The sequence below is a fragment of the Phocoena phocoena genome, chromosome 9 (genome assembly GCF_963924675.1).
Source record: "Phocoena phocoena chromosome 9, mPhoPho1.1, whole genome shotgun sequence".
Lineage (NCBI taxonomy): Eukaryota > Metazoa > Chordata > Mammalia > Artiodactyla > Phocoenidae > Phocoena > Phocoena phocoena.
Genome location: NC_089227.1, coordinates 95299939 through 95324213, shown reverse-complemented (window position 1 = coordinate 95324213; position 24275 = coordinate 95299939). Strand labels below are relative to the sequence as shown.

General features: G+C 39.1%; 1 protein-coding gene across 1 annotated transcript in view; it reads left to right on the top strand.

Moving 5' to 3' along the window:
* Nucleotides 1–24275, top strand: part of TPK1 (thiamin pyrophosphokinase 1) — a 279756-nt gene that overhangs the window by 155119 nt on the left and 100362 nt on the right. Inside the window, exon 7 of the mRNA XM_065883608.1 lies at nucleotides 23247–23358. Coding sequence (XP_065739680.1) covers nucleotides 23247–23358 — 112 coding nt within the window. The remainder of the gene's footprint in view (nucleotides 1–23246; nucleotides 23359–24275) is intronic.

The following is a 24275-nucleotide window of genomic DNA, read 5'->3' as shown; positions in this document are numbered from 1 at the left end:
GTCTGCACACACATGCTTCCTTTCTTTCTACTAGAGGGCATTCCAAGCTCATCTTGTATATTTCCTGCCCTAGTCTTAGAATCACCTATTTTTCTACAGAGTTCTGTTTCTCTTTTTTTTGCAGAATGGCTTTAGAAACCAAGATCTGGATGCTAGGTGTGCTTACTGCTACCGGGGTGTCATTTTTTAGGCCCTCTAAGCAAAGAAGTATAGATGTGTATTTTAACCTGTGTATATATACCCATATTTATACATACTTCTGTATGTAACTGTCTGCATATATATTAAGTTTAAACATGAGTTCTTACTGATATTTCCAACTATAATCCATCATCACATGGATCGTTTTAGCTTATTTCTCCTGCTTGTCTGTAACCCCTCACTTCAGCAGTGACAGACCTGGATCTCACCATCTACCATCCATTTAGTTAATTATTTAATTCCATTATACATGAATAGCAGTGTTAGAGTTAATAACTTGTACCCCTGTAGGAAACAACTTTATCGGCTAGAGGCCAGTACTTCTATGTAGCTCCTTTTGCCTTTAGTTTTACAGACTCTATTCATTTCCAGAGTACTTAAGGTCAGCACCCTTTTCCTACTCCCTCTATTGAGGCTATTCCATACGTTGGTAATATAGTTAGGTTCTGTTGTCACATTCTGCATTTTGTCCCAGAATCCCCGATCCTCCTAAATGATTTTTTCAATTTGTGTATGATAAAGTTCATTCTTAGTGTTGTGAAGTTCTACAGGTCTTGACAAACCCATACTGTCATGTACCCACCTTTACAATACCATGCATGCAGTACAGTACAGTACACCTTTGCCACCCTAACAATCCCCTGAGCTTCACCTATTCATCACACTCCCCACCTTCCCCTGGACCCCAGGAACCAGTCATCTTTGTACTGTCTCTATAGTTTTCCCTCTTCCTGGGTAGCGTATAATTGGAATCACACAATATGTAATCTTTTTAGACTGGCTTGTTTTGCTTAGCAATGTGCTTTTAAGCTTCCTCCACCTTTTTTCTTACCTTTTTTACTCAGCATTATGTTTTTAAGATCTATCTGTGTTGCTGTGTATACATCGATTCTTTTCCTTTGCATAGCACGAAGTGTTGTATATCTAGTATATTTGCCAATCCACTCTGAGTGCTGGACACCAAACTGCTTCTAAACCCTGCATCTCCCTGCACCCCTACAAAACTACATCACCACAAATAATTTTGCAATGCACAGCCTCACATATATTCCCTTACAGAACTGTGTGAGCTTTTCTTTGACATGTATATATAGAGAGAGAGAGCTTGGAAAAGAATTACAAGATCATAGGATATTTGTTTATCCTATTTAACTATTGCCTGATTGCTCTCTAGAACAGTTTTATCAAACCAGCAGTGTGTGGGGAAGTTGTGTGTGTGTGTGCTTTAAAAATCATCCCCATATCCCCACCAATATTTCACATTATCCAAATCTGGGTATAAAGTATATAGGAATCAAGTGATATCTCATCGTGTTCATTTGTATTTCTATAATTACTAACAAGTCTGAGCATCTCTTCATATACTTGCTTGCTTTACTCATTTTTCTGTTGGGGATACTGTCAAATTTTTATTGCTGATTTGCAAGTATTCCTTTTATATTTTAAAGATAAATCCCCTGTCAGCTTTGAACATTACAATACATCTTTTCTCATTACATCATGTGTCTACTAGCTTTGTTCATGATGTCCTTTATTGAATAGAATAATCAGTTTCGTTTTTGGCTTGGTCGATAGTGGTACCAATTACTGACATGCTGAAAACAGGGAGAGGAATAGGATAGACTGAAAACTAGGGGTAGGAATAGGAGTTAGCCTTGGTTGCCTTAAGTTAGAGATGCTCATTGAACCTTCAAGTAGGAATCTTGAATAGGCAGTTGGATATTTGAGTCTGGAATAAACATGAGATTTTGTTAATATTCTAAATTGTTTTTATTGTTCCTTGAAGATATTCTTTTCTTTTTTCATTTACATTTTAAAACTTAGAGCTTTGTTGTTTAAAGTTACTAAGAAAATTTTTATTTAAGAAATTGGAATTGAAGGTACTTTAAATTGTATCATAGTGGGGTTTTTTTGGCTACATATGTAACTTTGATCATAATTTCATTTTTTTCTTATCCAACATACTGAATCTTTGCAGAGTCATGGTTACCCAAGGAAATGTGCAGTTCTAGCTTGTTTCAAGGACTCTGAACATATTTCATAGAACGTTTACTATACACCTTATAAATGATAATATTTCCCCATTTCACATTTAGATTCTAAAAAATAACTCAAGGTGACTCATGTTTAAATTGAATGTGAAAATAGATAGTTTTGATGTAAATCTATATGTTCATGGGATTCAGTTATCAAGTATTGAATATTATAGTTTCAGGACCATCTTCCTTAAGAAGGAAATACCCATGGGTGCGCATATGTGAATCTTTTATTTTTTTAACATCTTTATTGGAGTATAATTGCTTTACAATGTTGTGTTAGTTTCTGCTGTATAACTGTGAATCAGCTATATACACATATCCCCATATCCCCTCCCTCTTGTGTCTCCCTCCCACTCTCCCTATACCACCTCTCTAGGTGGTCACAGAGCACCAAGCAGCTCTAGGTGGTCACAGAGCACCAAGCAGATATCCTCATGCAATGCAGCTGCGTCCCACTAGCTACATATTTTACATCTGGTAGTGTATATATGTCAAGCTACTCTCTCACTTCGTACCAACTTACCCTTCCCCCTCGCATTCTCCTCAAATCCATTCTCTATGTCTGTGTCTTTATTCCTGTCCTGCACCCAGGTTCTTCAGAACCATTTTTTCTGTTTTTTTAAGATTCCATATATATGTGTTAGCATACGGTATTTGTTTTTCTCTTTCTGACTTACTTCACTCTGTATGACAGACTCTAGGTCCATCCACCTCACTACAAATAACTCAATTTCATTTCTTTTTATGCCTGAGTAATATTCCATTGTATATATGTGCCACATCTTCTTTATCCATTCATCTGTCGATGGACATTTAGGTTGCTTCCATGTCCTGGCTGTTGTAAATAGTGCTGCAGTGAACATTGTGGTTCATGACTCTTTTTTTTGTGGTACGCGGGACTCTCACTGTTGTGGCCTATCCCGTTGCAGAGCACAGGCTCCGGACGCGCAGGCTCAGCGGTCATGGCTCACAGGCCCAGCCGCTCCGCGGCATGTGGGATCTTCCCAGACTGGGGCACGGACCTGTGTCCCCTGCGTCGGCAGGCGGACTCTCAACCACTGCGCCACCAGGGAAGCCCCATGAATCTTTCTGAATTATGGTTTTCTCAGGGTATATGCCCAGTAGTGGGATTGCTGGGTCGTATGGTAGTTCTATTTTTAGTTTTTTAAGGAACCTTCATACTGTTCTCCATAGTGGCAGTATCAATTTATATTCCCACCAACAGTGCAATAGGGTTCACTTTTCTCCACACCCTCTCCAGCATGTATTGTTTGTAGATTTTTTGATGATGGTCCTTCTGACTGGTGTGAGGTGATACCTCATTGTAGTTTTGGTTTGCATTTCTCTGATGATTAGTGATGTTGAGCATCCTTTCATGTGTTTGTTGCCAATCTGTATATCTTCTTTGGAGAAATGTCTACTTAGGTCTTCTGCCCATTTTTGGATAGGGGTGTTTGTTTTTTTGATAGTAAGCTGCATGAGCTGCTTGTATATTTTGGAGATTAATCCTTTGTCAGTTGCTTCATTTGCAAATATTTTCTCCCATTCTGAGGGTTGTCTTTCCATCTTGTTTATGGTTTCCTTTGCTGTGCAAAAGCGTTTAAGTTTCATTAGATCCCATTTGTTTATTTTTGTTTTTATTTCCATTTCTCTAGGAGGTGGGTCAAAAACAATCTTGCTGTGATTTATATCAGAGTGTTCTTCCTGTGTTTTCCTCTGAGAGTTTTATAGTGTCTGGCCTTACATTTTGGTCTTTAATCCATTTTGAGTTTATTTTTCTGTATGGTGTTAGGAATTGTTCTAATTTCATTCTTTTACATGTAACTGTCCAGTTTTCCCAGCACCACTTATTGAAGGGGCTGTCTTTTCTCCATTGTATATTCTTGCTTCCTTTATCAAAAATAAGGTGACCATAGGTGTGTGGGTTTATCTCTGGGCTTTCTATCCTGTTCCATTGATCTATATTTCTGTTTTTTGTGCCAGTACCATATTCTCTTGATTACTGTAGCTTTGTAGTATAGTCTGAAGTCAGGGAGCCTGATTCCTCCAGCTCCATTTTCCATTCTCAAGATTGCTTTGGCTATTCGGGGTCTCTTGTGTTTCCATACAAATTGTGAAATTTTTTGTTCCAGTTCTGCGAAAAATGCCATTGGTAGTTTGATAGGGATTGCATTGAATCTGTAGATTGCTTTGGGTAATATAGGCATTTTCATAATGTTGATTCTGCCAATGCAGGAACATGGTCTATCTCTCCATCTGTTTGTATCATCTTTAATTTCTTTCATCAGTGTCTTATAGTTTTCTGCATACAGGTCTTTTGTCTCCTAAGGTAGGTTTATTCCTCGGTATTTTATTCTTTTTGTTGCAATGGTTAATGAGAGTGTTTCCTTAATTTCACTTTCAGATTTTTCATCATTAGTGTATAGGAATGCAAGAGATTTCTGTGCATTAATTTTGTATCCTGCTACTTTACCAAATTCATTGATTATCTCTAGTAGTTTTCTGGTAGCATCTTTAGGATTCTCCTTGTATATTATCATGTCATCTGCAAACAGTGTCAGCTTTACTTATTCTTTCCCGATTTGGATTCCTTTTATTTCTTTTTCTTCTCTGATTGGTGTGGCTAAAACTTCCAAAACAATGTTGAATAATAGTGGTGAGAGTGGGAAACCTTATCTTGTTCCTGATCTTAGTGGAAATGGTTTCAGTTTTTCAACATTGAGGATGATGTTGGCTGTGTGTTTGTCATATATGGCCTTTATTATATTGAGGTAAGTTCCCTCTATGCCTACTTTCTGGAGGGTTCTTATTATAAATCGGTGTTGAATTTTGTCAAAAGCTTTTACTGCATCTATTGAGATGATCATATGGTTTTTCTCCTTCAATTTGTTAATATGGTGTATCACATTGATTGATTGCATATATTGAAGAATCCTTGCATTCGTGGGATAAACCCCACTTGATCATGGTGTATGATCATTTTAATGTGCTGTTGGATTCTGTTTGGTAGTATTTTGTTGAGGGTTTTTGCATCTATGTTCATCAGCGATATTGGCCTATAGTTTTCTTTCTTTGTGGCATCTTTGTCTGGCTTTGGTATCAGGGTGATGGTGGCCTCGTAGAATGAGTTTGGGAGTGTTCCTCCCTCTGCTATATTTTAGATGAGTTTGAGAAGGATCAGATCCATGTTTTTATATCTTAAAATATATTCATAGTTGGCTTTTATAATATAGGAAGAAAGGATAGTATCTTAGCTATTTAAGTTTATAGAGGTGATATTTCTTCCAACAAGGGATGTGACCATCCTTATGAAGACAAAACACAGAAAATCTTTCTTTAAGTACAGAAAAAAATGTTCCTATATCGCCATGCTGGGCACTCATAAAAATGACTGGTGGTACTTTCAAGCATCATTCATCAGGCTTACATTTTAGAGGGGAAAAAAAAAATCTCACTATCCACTCCATATTCATTTAAGTTTTAAGTGCTTAGAAGACTTACCATAACCTCGACTTTAGCCCTGAAGTGGTAAATCCTTTTTTTAATTTCTTTTAAATTTTATTTATTTATTTGTTTGTTTACTTGTTTATTTATGGCTGTGTTGGGTCTTCGTTGCTGTGCGCAGGCTTTCTTTAGTTTCGGCGAGCGGGCTTTTCATTGCAGTGGCTTCAGTAGTTGTGGCACGTGCTCAGTAGTTGTGGCTCGAGGGCTCTAGAGCACCGGCTCAGTAGTTGTGGCACACGGGCTTAGTTGCTCCATGGCATGTGGGATCTTCCCGGACCAGGGTTCGAACCCCTGAACCCCTGCATAGGCAGGTGGATTCTTAAACGGTGCGCCACCTGGGAAGCCCAGAAATGTTAAATCTTGACATGCATCAATTTTAGCAGTTTGTCCCGGCACTGCTAGAACTCTGAGCACCCAGATGTCCAGAGCTTTACGTTCTGTTTTGCCATAGTTCTTTCACATTTTTCACCCATCACTACTAACTTTGTAGTGTTGTTAGCTTTTACATCACCCCTTATTTTAAAACTGGACTAATCTAAAAGTTTCCTATTCAGTGAGAAACACCAGACAATGTATCAGACATGGTGTGCTTTCTTAATGCATCTAATCACAAAGGGCAGGTGAGGAGACCTTCATCATATTCAAGTGGGCCTGCAGAATGAGATTTCTCTGAGGTCATAAGTATTGTATTTACCTTAATTTTGTGCACTCTACACTGCCTTCTGTGATATCATGCGGGCTTCTCATATAGCAGAATTATCCTGATTATTAAAAATTTATTCTATTTGAGTATATAAGTAGGTTAGGAGAGAAAGGACTGGGAAGTTTTGGGTTTTTTTGTTCTTTTGTTTTTTGCGGTACGCGGGCCTCTCACTGTTGTGGCCTCTCCCGTTGCAGAGCACAGGCTCCGGACGTGCAGGCTCAGCGGCCATGGCTCACGGGCCCAGCCGCTCCGCGGCATGTGGGATCTTCCCGGACCGGGGCACGAACCTGTGTCCCCCCGCATCGGCAGGCGGACTCTCAACCACTGTGCCACCAGGGAAGCCCTGGGAAGTTTTTAAAAAAATATTTATTCTTCAGTATCTAAGAAGTAGCAGGTATAAAAGTGTTACTTATGTTAGTAATATTTAAAAATTCATTGAGAATTAAAAATTGCCATAAAATGACATTTTTCCAGTAGCTTCTCATACCAGATTCGGTGTTCAAATTAGAGTCAGAAGATAAGGGTTCAGATTTTGACTGCTGCTAGGATAATCTGTCCAAACAGAGCATCGCTGTGAATTTATAGCAGTGCTAGGATGTAAAAGAAGGCAGTAAAATTATGGCATTTTTTAAGACATGTAATGATTGGGTTTTATGGGCTTTTCTTTCATGCAGTAGGCTCTCTACCCACTTATTTGGTTTGTGTTTTCACAGCAGCCTTGAGATATGGGGAAAGTGACATAAGACTGCTGTGTAGACTGGCCTTAGCATGGGGATTGGGCTGGACAGGGGTAGTGTAGAAGTTAGATGAATGTATTTCATAGAAGAGCACTGTGTGGTTGTTGTCACCTGTCTTCTGTCTTTTGTTTTCTCCATTAGCTTATCTGAAAAAATCAGAGAATAATTAAAGATGAACAGCAGAACCCCTTTCGTCACACAAATGCAAAATTCACACATTAAACCTACCTCGGTCATTTTTTCATTCGCCATGATAAAGTAATGAGAATGGAATAGGTAAGATTTATTAAAAGCTATGTGCCATGCACTCAGATCTGAGCATTTTATGTGTACTACTTAATTTCACCTTGGCGACAACTCTCTGATGTCAGATAATATCATTACCTCAGTTTTGCAAATGAGGAAATTGAGATGTAGAGAGATTAATAAAATTGTCCAAAGTCACAGGGCCAGTAAGTGGCAGGACAGCTATCGATTCCAGGTAGTCAGACCCCAGAGTCCCTGCTGATTCTCACCACAGTAGAATCTCTGTGAGTTGCCAACTCCCTTAGCACTGTTGTTGCCAACACAATGCTAAGTACAAGCTAAAATAGAGCGACTGGGATTGAATGCCAGTCTTCTCTTACAAAACAGTCATCTGGGGCTTCTCTGGTGGCGCAGTGGTTGAGATTCCGCCTGCCGATGCACGGGACACGGGTTCGTGCCCCGGTCCAGGAAGATCCCACATGCCGCGGAGCGGCTGGGCCCGTGAGCCATGGCCGCTGAGCCTGCGCGTCCAGAGCCTGTGCTCCGTAACAGGAGAGGCCGCAACAGTGAGAGGCCCACGTACCGCAAAAAAATAAATAAGTAAAGAAGACAGTTATCTGAATGGCCCTTAATTGGATCATATTAATTTTTATTAACATAAACTACTAAATGGAAAGGCAACAATTATTTTCATTGATACGTAGAGATTAACTCTTTGATTGAAAACCATGCCTGCTGATTGAAGATCCTGAGTTTTCAACTATTTTTCACATGGTATGGTGTTTTTCTTTTTTTTTTTGGACCCTTCACCAGGTATATCAATATATCATAGAAGAAATGGACAACTACCATGACTGAGATGTTAAATGCCAAATATTTTAAAAATAATGTTACTAATTAGTAGAATAAAGGCCTCCCACAGCCTGGTTCCTAAGGTTCCCTGCAACAAAAAATTACTGACATCCTATAGAAAAAAATTCAAAATATTTTGTCCTGCCTGTTTTTGTTGTTATATATCTCCCTTTAATTTTACTCATTTTTCTAAGTAGCTAGTTGCATGTGTGTGTATGTGTGTGTGTGTGTGGGTATATATATATACCCACACACACATATACATATATATATATATATATACACACACACTTATTTCACTTGTCATTGGCCTCTACTATAGTATGCCCAAATCACACATTTTGCACATTTTAAGTACAGAATGACAAAGTCATGACAGGATTAATCATGATAGACAGTCACTAAGTCCATGATAGTATTGAATTTGGATTTGGAGAATGAAAGAGGAGAGGATATAAAAATGACAGTGACATTCAAGAGCAGGACCTTTATTTTTTATAATACCAAACAAAGACTGTTTTCTTACAGATGACTTCAGAAATTAAACCTTAAACACATCCTTGGTGCACTGTTTTTCCTAAGTGTCCACGTTCTACAATGAAAATGCAGTGCTTTTCTTGTCCGAGTCTAGAGGAAAAAAAGTGCTATCAGTTATTTAGGATCTGATTTATGCCTTAAGAGATTGGCTGCCACTCTGCGATTTCAGGGAAGCTGGGTATCAAGGAGCAATTTTCAAAGAATTGAAAGCTGGTACAGGGTTATGAATAAATTCTCAGAAGCTTTGACCTTCCCTGTCAAATGACAGGACCATAAATATGTTGGTAATTCTGCTTTGCTGTGAGTACCTGCTCTTTTCCATCATTGTGGAGTTTCTAGGATACCATAAATTGGTACCAGCAGAACTAAACCGAAATTTTTTATTGTATAAAAAAAATTAGAAGAGGAGAAGATATAAGGGAGAGAACACAGGTAGCAGCTCTTGGTTGTTGCTCCTGAAATATGTCTAGAATTAGAGGATCCAGTTTTGGAAACTTTATAGTATCCAAGTTAAAAATAACTGTTTGGTCACATTTTATCATTTATTTACATGAAATTAAATAAGCGACTTTTGGATAGGAATTGAGGTAGTTAATGCACAATATTTTTAACGGTTTCCCTCCCCTTATGCCAAAATCATCATGAAATATGGCTCATTCTTGCTTTAATATAGTCTTTTAAAATAACTACATACAGTATATAATTACATACAGAATTTAGATACGTGTAGCGTGGTTAAGCATAAGATGCTGTGTTTTCATGACTTTGTTATGTATCTTAATTCCATTAAGATGCAATTTATTGATTGTCGTAGAATCTTTTTCCTCTAACTTCACCCTTACCTTTCCCAAGCTGACAATTCAGGAAAGAATAGAGATGAGGGAAAAATTGGTCCAGATAACCCACAGAGAAGGGGGCAAAGAAAAGCTGGTTGTTTTCCTTTAGAAACAAAGAAAAACTTTTTCATACTTCCACTTTTTAAGAGGGTTCCATGTATTCTTTTGAACAAAAGTGAATATATACATACATATATATATATATATATATATATATATATAGTACATATATATGTATGCACACACAAACATACACCTGTTGTCTCTTTTAGGGACACTTAAAGAAGCAGAAAGGGCACAAGAAATGAGGAAGAAAAGCAGTGGGGATAGAAAGGTACAGCAATGCAGACAAAGGCATCTAGAAAGAGACGGAGATGGTAGTCACCTATGGCTGTGTAACAAGTCACCACAAAACTTGGTGTCATAAAACAACAATAAACATTTATTATGGCTCAGAATTTCTCTGCAGATCCAGAATTTGGACTTTTCTGGATGCTTCAAGCTTGGGGTGTCATGAAGTTCAGTTGTCCCAGCATCCGTCATATGGTTCCCAGGTGGCTCATGGGTGGTGGTAATGGTGACGGCGGCCCTGGTGGGGGGCAGGGAGCAGCTCCATTCCTCTCCATAAGGGCTGACTGGCACACATAGGTTAGTCCTATTCAGCGTGGGGAGTCACTAGGCGAGGACCTAAATTCCAGGAGGCAACGTTCATTGGGTGCCATCTCGGAGTCTGACCACCACAGAGAAATACGGCAAAAGAGCATTAGACTCACATGAGCACATATACTTGTAGGAAGATGAGAGGGTAAAAGACTAGGTGGTTCAGTGGTGAGGTGAACGTGACCATGATCGTCCTGCAACACACTTGATTTGTGACAAACATAGACTGCTGTCGTATCAGTTGTTACTCCAAACCCAGTGCATCACATCTAGTTGCTTAATTGTGGCTCCATGATAATAGTCTCCTTTACAGCACAGAGCTGTAAAGCTAAGCTGCATTAAAGCATGGTATTCTCTCAGAAGTCTTACCATAATTTTACCTCAAGACATCAAAAACTACCCCTCCCAAAATCAGTACTTTTACTTTTCTGATGTTAAAGACTCTTAACTTCATATGTAAGAGGTACCAATATAAGATTACTGTGGCCATTAAGACTGTGATCTGTATAACTTGAAAGGTGTATTTATTTCAACATAGTGCCAATACATAGCATATTATGGGGTACTTTTCAGATTGCTTTCAGAAGGCAAAATTATCCTAATGTTCTTGACATGAAAAATGAGAGACAGGTAAATTGTCTAAAATTAAAAGTAATGCATTGCATGAAAATAAGCCAGTTTGAAGTTCAGAGAATAAAGAAAAGCTTGCAAAAAAAAAAAAAAAAGTAAGGCATTGTTTTGTTGCCCATTGAAGTCCTTTTGTATGATAAGAATAATAGTAGGGAATGTTTAGAGCATTTATTCTGTGGCAGGCACTACTCTAAGTACCTCACATATCAAGTCATTTAATCCTCACAACAGCCCTTTCATTCTGGTTTGATCGATGAGGAAAGCGAAACACAAACATGGTGAAAAGATTCAAATCCAGAAGTCTTTCTTTAGCCCTTGTGCCTTTAACCACAGCGCTGTACGTAGAACAGGCTGACTCAGAACAAGGACGCGTTAATAATGACAGCATTTCCCTCAGACTCACTCCATGGACAGAATCTAAAGCCTAGCCAGAGTCCCCAGGGGCCAGAAGGGGGAAATGGAAAGCTTTCAGAAAGCTAGGAGTATTTCTCTTGAGAGGGTACAGTCAGTATGGAGACGGGTAGGTCTGACTTAACTTTTTTTTTTTTTTAATTTGGGTATTTTAGGTTGTTTTACAATGTTATGTTAATTTCTGCTGTACAGGGAAGTGAAGCAGAGTTCCCTGTGCTTATACAGCAGGTTCTCATTAGTTATCTATTTATGCATATTAGTTAGTGTCTATATGTCAATCCCAATCTCCCAATTCATCCCCCCTCTTCTCCCCCTGGTGTCCGTACATTTGTTCTCTACGTCTGTGTCTCTATTTCTGCCTTGCAAACCGGTTCGTCTGTACTATTTTTCCAGATCCCACATATATGCGTTAATATACGATATTTGTTTTTCTCTTTCTGACCTACTTCACTGTATGACAGTCTCTTTCACCTTTTTTTTTTTTTTTTTTTTTTGCTGTACACAAGCCTCTCACTGTTGTGGCCTCTCCCATTGCGGAGCACAGGCTCCGGACGCACAGGCTCATATTAGTTAGTGTCTATATGTCAATCCCAATCTCCCAATTCATCCCCCACCCTTTCTCCCCCTGGTGTCCATACATTTGTTCTCTACGTCTGTGTCTCTATTTCTGCCTTGCAAACCGGTTCACCTGTACCATTTTTCCAGATCCCACATATATGCGTTAATATACGATATTTGTTTTTCTCCTTCTGACCTACTTCACGGTATGATAGTCTCTTTGGCAGCTGAGTTGACTCTGGTGAGACAAGGGGAGATCTTGTCATGGTGACTTGGATAAGTTAGTAGTGAAAGAAATTGTGAGAAGTGATAGGGATCTGGATATATTTAGAAGATAGAGTAAATGGGATTTCCTCGGGGGTATGAAAAAAGAAAAAAAAAAAAAACTTTCCACCTGAGTAGCTGGAAGGATGTAGTAGATATCCACTCAGATCAAAAGCTGTGTATGGGGTGGGTTTGAGATAAAAGATGAGGATGTATCAAATAGGCAGTTGTATGTTCAGGACCGGAGTTAGAGAGGGAAGTCTAGACTAGAGATACAAATTTGGATTTGCCAAGATCTACATGACTGAGCTCACAAAGGACATAAATATGGGTCGATTAGAGAGGAGGATCTAGCCGAGACCAAGGGACTGAGCCCTGAGGCAGTTCAGGTTTAGGATTTGGAGTGAAGAGGGGGAGCCAGCAAAGGAAATTGTGGGTGAAGAGGAAAACCAGGAGATTGTGGTGTTCTGGAAGCAAAGCAAAGACAGTATATCAAGGAGGTGTAATAACCCACTGCAAATTCTACTGATAGGTCAAGCCAGATGGGAACTAATAATTGACCACTGGGTTTAGCAGTTTGGAGGTCATGGGTTGTCTTGGTGAAAGCTGATTTGGAAAAGAGGTTAATTAAGCAAAGGCTTAATTGGAATGAATGTAAGAGAATTGGAACAGTGAATTTAGACAACCCTTTCTAGGAGTTTTAACGTAAACAGGAACAAAGAAATGGGTTAGCAAGGTGGTAGTTGGCACATGAATTGGAGTTTGAAAGTAGTTACATGAAACAGCTAAGCTCAGTACCCCCCTTTCGATAAATATTTGTTGTATTCCAACTGTGTGTCCAAGATGGTACAGTGTTTTATAGATACAAAAAGTGATGAGCTGTAGTTTCTCTCCTTGAGGGTATGCAAGTAGCCTGGGCTGTGTGTTCATGGAGGGCTTTGGAGAAGAAGTGCTTTCATCAAAGAGGTGATACTGCTTCTAATTCATATTTTATAGGATCTGGGGGAGAAGCAAAACTGTCCTATCTGTTCCTGACTAAAAATACTCAAATCTTTAAAAAAAAAAAAAAAAAAAACTTCTCTGTGTTAATTTTTTTTATCTTAGCCCACTCATTGATTTTGCTTTAACCATTCTTTGTGAACTTCTTGAAGACCCAATAAGTGTGTTTTTGGAAAAAAAAAAAAAAGTGTGTTTTGAAAACAGGAATGAGTGTCGCACACATCCTAGTCAGCACCCTCCTTATAGACAGTCATTAGCAGAGGACAATTAAAGGAATGAGGACATGTAAGTAGACTGAGAAACGTTGAAGAGAGGTAGCTGAGGTCAAGGAACATAGTTGTTCATTTACTTAATTCACTTACTGCACAAGTATTTATTATTTAGGATAAACTTTGGACAAGATCATGCCAAAGCTTAACTTGCTGATTGAGTATAGGGAACAGAAAGCAAGAATGGGAAGAAAAGCAAAGGAATGAAATGGTCTGAGTGGCCTTTGAAGATAGAAGCCTGGAAAAACATGATGATATCGTAAAATGAAGTAGATGTTAAAATCACAGCATGCTTGGGTTTAGATCCCACGTCTGCTAGTTACTAGTTGAGTGGTCTTGAGCAACTTAATGACTGTACTGAGTCCACAGTCTCTATTTCAGTAGTAACTTTACCACTCCAGGTTGTTATGGGAATTATGGTGCCCAGAAGAATATTAGGTCAGAGCAGATACTCAAAAATTGTTACCTTACTTCTCTCTCTTTTTCTTTAACTGGAACTGTTTCAATTATTTCTTCCAGAATATAAAGTTTGATAGTTGAGCTGGGGTTTGAAATAATTAAATGCATGCAGAGTTGTCTTTTTCTTTCCCCGTCTTCAGGAGCACTAACAACATCCCATGAGCATTATGAGCATAAGTGGAAAACAAAACAAAACAGAAGTAGACACATAGCTCAGTTAAACATGCTGAACATCAGCCATACTGCATCTCAGCAAGCAGACATGCTTCCTGGAGTGTATTTGAATAGGATAATGAATAGGATCGCCCAGTACATCTATCCACTGTCAGACCACCTGATAATTACCCTTCACTCCCCTACCAGTCTTAATGACTTGCAGCCTCTGCTATAGCAGAAAGAAGTATGGGGGCGGGGAGGGGTGATGAATCTGACAAAAGGGAGGGGTCCAGTGGAGGAGAATGTACAATACTTGGAGTAATTGTGGGAAGCTGTCTGTCTGTCGTAGGAGACCCTGCATAAAGCTCTTTTATAGGAGAGTCGAAGTAGCTAAGGATACAAGGAGGAAAGTTGAAATACATCTTGCAGTGCCGACATTCCCATCAACTCTTTACCAACTATGAGAACATTTGAGAAACAAGTTCAGTGGCTTTAGAGTCTGAACTGAATTTTATTTAAACTATTTGCTTGCATTGAAGAAAGAGAATCTTGGGTTACCTTAGTACTAGGCTCAGTTCAAATCGAGAATTCCAGAAATTAACTTGAAGCATTATATTTTGGATATGGTGAGCAGATATGAGACCTTAGAAGGAGTTCTTTGGAGTTTTCTAAAATTGGTGAACAGAGTTGGGGAGGTGTGCTCCTATAAAGAAGGACTATTTCAGAATAGGGAAGCATTTTAAAAAAGTAGTTTACTGAAAGCTAGAGCTTCTGTATAGCAAATGGAGATATGATTCTTGTCTTTAAAATATCTTAATGTCTTATGAAAGTTAAACATAAAAATGTTTACATAAATTTTTTTCTCTTTCTCCTTTCCCGCTATATTTCATATTAGTCTTATGAGGTCTAATCACTTTTTTTTTCTTTAAAAATTACTGGGCCAAAGTGACTAGGGTTTTATAAAATAAAAAGCAGAGAAGAGTGGAAAGAAAACTTGTGTTCAAGTTAAACTTGGAGGACTTGATAGAGGGAGAGGGGTAAGTAAATCAACGTTTATAATAGGAATGTTTGAAGCCCTGTTCGTGGCACCTTATACATGTTCTCATTTAGTCCTCAGAATAACCCAGTGAGGTAGTACTGTCATGCCCATTTTACATATAAACATAAAATGTGTACTCTGTATACACCTTGAAGTATATTTTGAATACTGTTGACGGGGTATTCATAATTGTTGGTTGTGTGTGGTTTATCGTAGTGTCCAATTAAGCAGACCTTATCCACACAGAGAATTCTGTCTTGGTGTCTATATGGAGACCTTTCAGTTCAACTGGGCCCTCTCTCATCTACTTTAATTTTGACAAAGATTTTTCTAAGCATATTGACACCTTTTTATTGATACTTTTTCCTTTTGTTCTAAACCATTAGTCAGATATTTGTTAGACACTTAGTACGTTCTTCCCCCTGTGCTATAAATCTGACAGAAGTGAAAGGCCAGGGTTTTGCCTTCAAAGAAATTTTATTCTTTTTAAGGATATAACATGCACCCATTTGAGAGGTACAGGACAGTAACAAAATGCTCTATTTTGTGGTGTAAATAGAAGCCAGTGTGATCTATGTTAACTGGAATAACAGAGGGAGCTTTGAAAAGAAGGTAGTTTGACCTTTGCTTTGAAGCTGCTCTTGGTTAAGGATGGAGAAATAGCCTAAGAATAGACAGGGATTGTGGGCCTCCTGATCACACCATACATTAAGTAGAGTAACATTTATCTGAAGTTATTTGAAAACTCTGTGATCACTCTTTGACTCAAAATCTATCTTTCGTGTAACCTGTCCTGTCTCCACTGCTAGAAATGCTTGCTTCTGGGATAAGTATTGTCTTTAGAAGGCATCGTTTAAAATGTCCATATGTTTTGGAGGAGCAAAGAGTAGGTTTCTGACAATTTAGTGTGAGGGCACTCACCAGATGATTTTCTCTGACTGGAATAAAAGGAAGGCTTAGAGACAGGATAGGATACATTGTAAGAAAATCATCAATACCGAGGTGCTAGGGTAGAAAGGATAAACATCGATTGCATCTGTTTTAATTTGAAATAGTTTAGTGTTGGGAGTTAAGGAGGAAATTAGCCAATCATACTATTTTACTGTCTCTAATAATAGTGGGTATTTCTTAAATATCTTTGACTTTTAAATAAACTAGCTTAACAGGCATTCAGAAGGTTTTCTTTTGGATATACATGCACCCAGTATTGTCATTAACCGTTTAATCAAAAAAATAAGCCTACCTTTTGTCAATATACACATGATTTCAGCCTCAGGTGACTAAATAATTTCCAAAACAAAAATAAGATGGAGGTTATTAATTTCAAAACATATCACTGAAATGTTCTGGCTGTGGAAATATGCAACCAAAAATCATAGTTTCAGGTGCTGTGTGCAGAATCTCTATTCCAAATCAGTATTTTCCTAGGTGGATTTCATGAAATGCAAATTCCACAGGTAATTGTGAGGTGTTATTTTAAGGGGCAGGAGGAGGACCTGTAGTTAAGTAAGTTTGGGAAACACTCGCTCAGGTAAACAGAGTTTTTTGCTTCAAGACTACCTAGAGGGACTTCCTTGGTGGCTCACTGGTTAAGAATCCGCCTGCCAATGTAGAGGACATGAGTTCGATTCCCTGGTCCGGGAAGATCCCACATGCCGCAGAGCAACTAAGACCATGCGCCACAACTACTGAGCCTGCGCTCTAGAGCCCGCGAGCCACAACTACTGAGCCTGTGGGTCTAGAGCCCGTGTTCTGCAACAAGAGAAGCCACCGCGATGAAAAGACTGCACATCGCAATGAAGAGTAGCCCCCGCTCGATGCAACTAGAGAAAGCCTGCACGCAGCAGCGAAGACCCAGTGCAACCCAAAATCAATAAGTAAATTAAAAAAAAAAAAAGACTACCTAGAACACCTAGGATGCTGGTGTGTGTTGTGACTTCCAAGAGGGGACTCCAAGAAGCTATTGTTCTAATCTTAACCAGACCCCGCGAGTAGTGTTCTGTGGGATACACTTTGGAAAATGTGGTTCTGACATGATTGGAAACTCTAAAAGCTCTCTATAGATAAGGAATTAATGCTTTTTCAAAAGGAAATGCAATCAATCAATCAATGATAAAGAAATATATATTAAACCAACACGCTTGAGTTTTGAATTCTATGTTTGTGGAACAGAATAAAAGTCAATATACGCGTCCTCTAGCTCTGAGATTTTACAACTATAAATTCACCGAAAAGACCATTTCTCTTGTTACTACTTTCAGTCATGTGGGTAGTCGCAGTATGAAATGTACCAGCACAAAAGTCTATCTTTGTGTGGGAGAGGTAACCTCTTCTCCTAGTAAATATAAGCTAGATCCTTCCGTTGACTTCTTCCACTGTTCTTTCCAGGGGGCTATTTAAATTCCCGTGGTGTTAGCTGATGACTTTTTAAAGTACCTGGACAAACTAACAAAAGATTAGGTAGCATAGGTTAGCCTTGTATTTAATCAGTGTACAGCAGTATTCCATTCATACTGGGTCTAACCGTTTGCCAGAAATTTTAGCTGCAATTAGCCATGGGGTTTAAGTGTAGCATTAACAGCAATTTGATGAATGGTTATCCGCTTTATAAACGAGTATCGGTATCTGCTCCTTGAATCTTTTGCACTAAGTAGAAAGGACATTTGTGGTCTTCCTGTGTTCAGTTGCTTTGTGAATGATCTTGTGAAATTTCTCTGTATTTTGTGAGCGCCACACTAAGATAACGTAGCCTAAAACTTAGCATCGTTATTGGATTTAAAGATTTAGAGATGTAAACAGGATTCAGATGCCTCAATGCTTGGAATTTTTGCAGAAGCAAAATCTAGGGTGAACTTTATCATTTCTCTCGGTCATGTCCTTGTCATTTTCAAAGAGGAGGTAAAATACAATCAAAGGGACAGTGATTTCTTAGCCCTTCATTAGGTGTCCACTTGTGTATGTTTTGCTCTAGCTTGGCATTACAGCCTAGGGACAGTGACTGTGATGCTGCCTGTCCTTTACATGCTCATAAGTATGACTTCCAGCATAGGTGCCAAGCGCCATCTTTGTTGCCTTTACTGAATTACAATTTCATCCCTTATTGAGGTTGTTAATATGTTAAAAATAACCATGATTGGAAAACCAAACTGTCTATGATTTATTTTTGTTCCATCTCTACCATATAGAACTGACTTTGACTTCGAAGAGTCATCTTAGATCAGAACAGGTGACAGAATAGGAAGCTGTGTAGTGATTCATGAGAGTAGATGGAAGTCAGTGATTAGTTCACGTGCCTGTGGTCTCCAGTAATGGCATAAATCTTTAGGGAAGTTCTTTACTGTCAGGCTGCATGCCTGCCTGTGTCAAATCCCATATAGGCTAGTGTATATTATGAATTGAGAAATCTGAGGGAAGAACAAAAATTCCTTTTGTTGTCCACTGTAAACATGTCACATAGACTTGAGGATACAGGAGAAAAGCATAGTATTGCTCTCTGTTAACCATACAAAGCTAAATTTTGTATATTTATAAACACAAAGACCATTCACTTGTGGCTAAACACCTTTTTGGAATGAGAGGAAAAACTTCATTGTTTGATTGTAGGCAAATACCTATCTGGGACTTTTTAGGTCCCAGAATGAAATTTTCAAAGTCTGTTAAATCTTAAAATAATGAGGAAGGCAATGAATACATAGCAAGGCTAGAAGAGAAAGCTTACCATTGTGTCATTTAAACCAGTGGGGTTTTTTTGTTTTTTGGGTTTTTTGTTTTTTTTGCGGTACCCGGGCCTCTCACTGTTGTGGCCTCTCCCGTTGCAGAGCACAGGCTCCAGACGTGCAGGCTCAGCGGCCGTGGCTCATGGGCCCAGCCGCTCCGCAGCACGTGGGATCTTCCCGGACCGGGGCACGAACCCATGTCCCCCACATTGGCAGGCGGACTCTCAACCGCTGCACCACCAGGGAAGCCCCCCAGTGGGGTTTTTAACAGCACCCTCCCACCCCGGGATCATAAAGCTTAACATGTGTTTGTGCTGTTGCCTTGGCATTATATGATACAAGTTGAAGAATCTTCCTAGGGAGTTAATATGCACAAGTTGAGAAATCATTCCTTATTTCCTTTATCATTCTTTACTGCAGTTAGCCAGAGCACCAAACATGGTAATGTGTTCAGCTGACCGCTACCAAACCATTAAGCAGGCCACAAACAGAGGGAGGAAAGTCTTCAATTAGAAGATAGGAATTAACCCTAACAGATTGAAAATAAGACAACCCAAGGACACGAGTCCCCTTTGATGAGAAATGAAGAAGTCACAGGTCTCATTGTCAGAGAACACCATTTCCAGAGACAGAGGTGGAGCCATCTGGTCCAGGAGTGCATCCCTGCCCTTCTTCGTCCCAGAGCCCAGAAGACTACGGGTCACCTGCAACTCCTCTGATACGCTGTGCTTTCTGATGGGGACCCTGGCGGTACAGCCCTCATCAGGCTGGGATCCGCCACTGTGAAAAATCACCATCGTTCCTATCCCTTCACTGCTGAAGCCAAAGCTGTTCTAAGGAAATCAGAATTTCTGCAATACCCTCTCTCATGAACTCCTTTGATGAGAAAAGAGGCTTTGTTACTGCTTTCCAAAGTTGTTAAAGTGTTACGTTTGGCATCTCTGGATGATAATTTGTATTGTATTTAGCATCTGTATCTTCAGAGAGAATTATTTCTATAACGGAAGGTAGTAGGGAGAAATAAAACCCAAAACTCATGTGGCAAGCTATCAATGTTAATCAACTTAGGGAAAAGATTCTAAAGAAAGAAATAAAGGTGGCTCGTATCTTAAAATTAAAAAACCTTATTTTATTAGGGGGAAAAAAAGCAGAACAAGGGGCTTCCCTGGTGGCGCAGTGGTTGAGAGTCCACCTGCCGATGCAGGGGACGCGGGTTCATGCCCCGGTCCGGGAAGATCCTACATGCCGCGGAGTGGCTGGGCCCATGAGCCATGGCCGCCGAGCCTGCGCGTCCGGAGCCTGTGCTCCGCAACGGGGGAGGCCACAACAGTGAGAGGCCCGCGTACCGCAAAAAAAAAAAAAAAAAGCAGAACAAGGTTGTAAAGGCTGCTCAGAACTGGCTGCACGTTTCCCCATGTGTGGCGCCGCTCATCTGCTGGCCTAGGTGTTAAACGCACCAGCACATTGCTGTTAGTCCCACTGAAGGGATGAGAAAGTGAAAGGTCATTGAGAGACTTTTAAAAAATAACAATACTCTTTATGCTTAGAGCAGTTTTACATTTACTGAAAATTTAGCAGATGACATGGAGGGTTCCCATATACCCCCTCTCCTGCTAGCAGTTTCCCCTATTATCTTGCATTAGTGTGGTACCTTTGTTACGAACAGTGAACCAATATTGACACATTATTAAGGAAAGTCCCTAATTTACATTAGAGTTCACTCCTGGTGTGTGGTACATCTGTGGTTTTGACAGATGCATCATGTCACGTATTCACCATCACAGTGTCACATAGAACAGCTCTCCTGCCCTAAAAATCTCCCGTGCTCCACCCATCCCCCACCCCACCCCGATGCCTCAAGTGATCCTCCTTGTGGCTTCTGCGGTGCGCCCTTGGCCTGCGAGCCTCTTTGCCCTCCCGTCGTGAGTTGGCGCTTGTTCATCCTTCGGTTCCCACACAAGCATCATTGTATACAGTTGGGTGAATAACTTGTCTGTAACACTGGCTTGGAAGTTCCTGAATGAGTATAGGGCAGGATGAAGAACAGAGCTGTTTCAGATCCCATTCCTCAGTCCCGCTGCTGGCGCTTAGGCATGTTACCCACATTACCAATAACTCGGGACAGGAGCAATTTTTAAATCCCCCTTAAAAAAAAATCTGCAACTTTAGGCTCTATTTCCTGATTCCCATATGATGTAAAATGATGAGAAAATAAAGACCACTGCACTTTCTTCTACTCTTTTCCTTACTTGTGCCTTCTGACAATTATAGCATTACTTTTACACTGAAATATGTAGAAAATTTCTGTAATTATAATATGGTTTATATGCCTTTGCTCTAAATTACACTAAAAGAAAAACACCAAAGATCATTATTCAAGAATGAGATAAGTTTTTATTTCGCTCCTGAGTTTTTCCCATGGCTGTCTCCCAATTATTCCTTTCTTGAATTACTGTTTTTAGTAATTAGTAATTACTAATAATTACTGAATTATTAGAATATTTTCTCTTTTTTTCCTTCAGAAGAGTCTAAGAATTTCTAAATCTTGTATCACTTCATATCTAAAGTATGTATTTGTTATTTTATTTTTATGAGATTTCAATGTTGGGTCAGTAGTACCCGTTAGTTCATAGCACATTACCATCTCTGGTCCAGGCAAGAATCCTCATTGGTTGATTGATCCATTGCTTCCCTTTTGTCCCTATATCATTTCCCATTACGCAAACATGTTAGTGTGTGTGTATATATGAATATACATTTTTAATTTTGTTAGTAGAAAAAGTGCCTTATTGTGTTTGCATTTATTTTAATTTACATAGATAGGTTCTGTCATTTATCACGATTCTGTTTCCTACTATGTGTACTATGTTTTCTATCCATCCACATTTCTCTGTGTGCATCTAATCCATTGCTTGGTGTATATCTACAAGTGTTGCCTACCTTTCTTCCAATGATGGACACCAAGTTCAAATGTATTTTAAATTTTCTTTAAAAATCTTCCTTGTGGGCTTCCCTGGTGGCACAGTGGTTGAGAGTCCGCCTGCAGATGCAGGGGACACGGGTTCATGCCCCGGTCCAGGAAGATCCCACATGCCGCAGAGTGGCTGGGCCCATGAGCCATGGCCGCTGAGCCTGCGCGTCCGGAGCCTGTGCTCCACAACAGGAGAGGCCACAACAGTGAGAGACCCGTATACCGCCAAAAAAAAAAAAACTTCCTTGTGTTTGAATGTATTTAAGCCCTTCTAATTGAATTTGTGCCCTCTGATTGAATGTTCAAATGGAAATATATGTATATGAATTGTACAGGCAGTAAGTGTCTTTTGACAAAAGACAAATCCTGCTTGCATGTTGAGACCTGGATACAGTAGAATAAGTTCTCAGAAACTTACAATATACAGCACAAAAGGCATAGTTGCAATAAAAGTAAAATGACTGTACAAGGAGACCTCGATACCTTAGTTTGGTAATATGTCATATATTAAATACACTTTAAAGCAATATTTTATTAAAATGAAGAATATCTTTTGGAGCTTATTCCTTCAGAGTTATTTGAATTATGAAAAATACCTTTTTTACTCTATTATTGAATGCATGCATGTCTTGACATTTTCCCGTAAGAACTTGAGGTATCTTTCTACAAAGACTGTATACCTGAGGATAATGAATAGGGTAGGAATGGAAAAGCATTACTTTGTAGGAGAGGCATTTCCAAGTATTTTATTTAAAAGCAAAGCTTGTGGCCTTGATTGAGCATTACATTTAACTTTAACCTTCTTATAAACTGAAAAATTGAAAACAGATTATATCAGTTTTCATAATCAGAATAGAAGAAGCATACTCATTTCTCAGGGCAGATACTCTATTTCCTGGTAGAGGTACGCCCCACTGAGCATCTCCTAGAGCAGCTGTGGGTATAGGAAAGAGGCTAACCATTAGTAGGGTTTACTCTGAATTCTCAACGTTAGAAGCCCAGTTCTCAGATAAAAAGCAGAGATTTTACTGAGGAAGCAATGTTGTATTTACACTCAAGCAAGTGTTTGATTAAGAGCCTAGAATTCTGTATCACTTAGTGCTATATCTTTAGCACGTGGAATCTTGGAAGTGGCAGGTATAGGTAGGAATTCTGATTCTGCCCCTTGCTACCTGTGTGGTCCTGGACACATTTAATCTCTGCAAACTTCAATTTTCTGATATATAAAGGTAATAATTAACAATAAACTACCTTGTAAAACTGTTGCTAGGATTAAGTCAGGTGAAAGTTCCTAGGATAATTCAGTACGTACTACATAAGTATGTTGTTAGGATTAAGTGTGATAAACCATGTGAAGTTCCTAGGATGGTACCTGGTGCGTATGGCCAGGTCTTCAGTGAGCATTAATGGGCCTTCCTTTCCCTTCCCCATCTTAATGAGCCTTCCTTCTCTACCTCAGGGAAAGCACAAATTGCATGTCGATACCGGAATGGAAGGTGATTGGTGTGGCCTCATTCCTGTTGGACAGCCATGCAATCAGGTTACGACAACAGGCCTAAAGTGGAACATCAGTAAGTAAAACCCTTGCACAAAGGGAGGTTTTCTTTCTTTCTTTTTTTAAAAATTTCTCTTGATAAATAATTAGAAGTGGAATTGCTAGGTCATATGGGAACTCTATGTTTAACCTTTCAAGGAACTGTCAGACTATTTTCCAAAGCAGCTGTACCAATTTTATATTCCTACCAGTGGTGTGTGAAGGTTCCGGTTTCTCCATATCCTCACCAACACTTGTTGTTGTTAGTATTATTATTCCCATCCTAGTGAGTATGAAGTGTTATCTCATTGTGGTTTTTACCTGCTTTTTCCTGATGACTAATGATGTTGAATGTATTTTCATGTGCATAAATATGATTTGAAAATATTTTCTCAGAGTCTTTGGCATATCTTTTTATTTTCTGAAATTTAATTAACTAAGTGTATTAAGTTAATCTAATTTAAATTTGATGAAGTCTGATTTTTTCTTTTATGGATCATACTTCCAGTGTCGTATTTAAGCACTCTTTGCCCAGCCTTCTTTGCGATTCCATACGCCTGAAACCTACTTTACTTTTCCAGAGAAGTAGCTATTCTTACTAAAATAGAGTTATTTTATAATCAAACACCTGAGATTTTATAAGATTAACTGTTCTTACTAAATGTTAAAGTGTTCTTCAGTACTTATGAACTGTATTCAGTACTGTACCTCGGTACTAGTCATACTAAAACTGTCTGGTTTGAAAAGAACAAAAAATGAGGTGGATCTGTTCATGAAATAAATTCCAAAAGAAACCATCAGGCATTATGAAATGAATCATCCCTAGTCTCTAAGAATAACAGTAATTTAATCAGAGGGCTTTGACTAATGTCAAAGGGATTATTTCATGATTGACCAATACCTCTAAGGTTGTAAAAAGTAAAATATGGAACCATGTCATTCCTCTATAACATG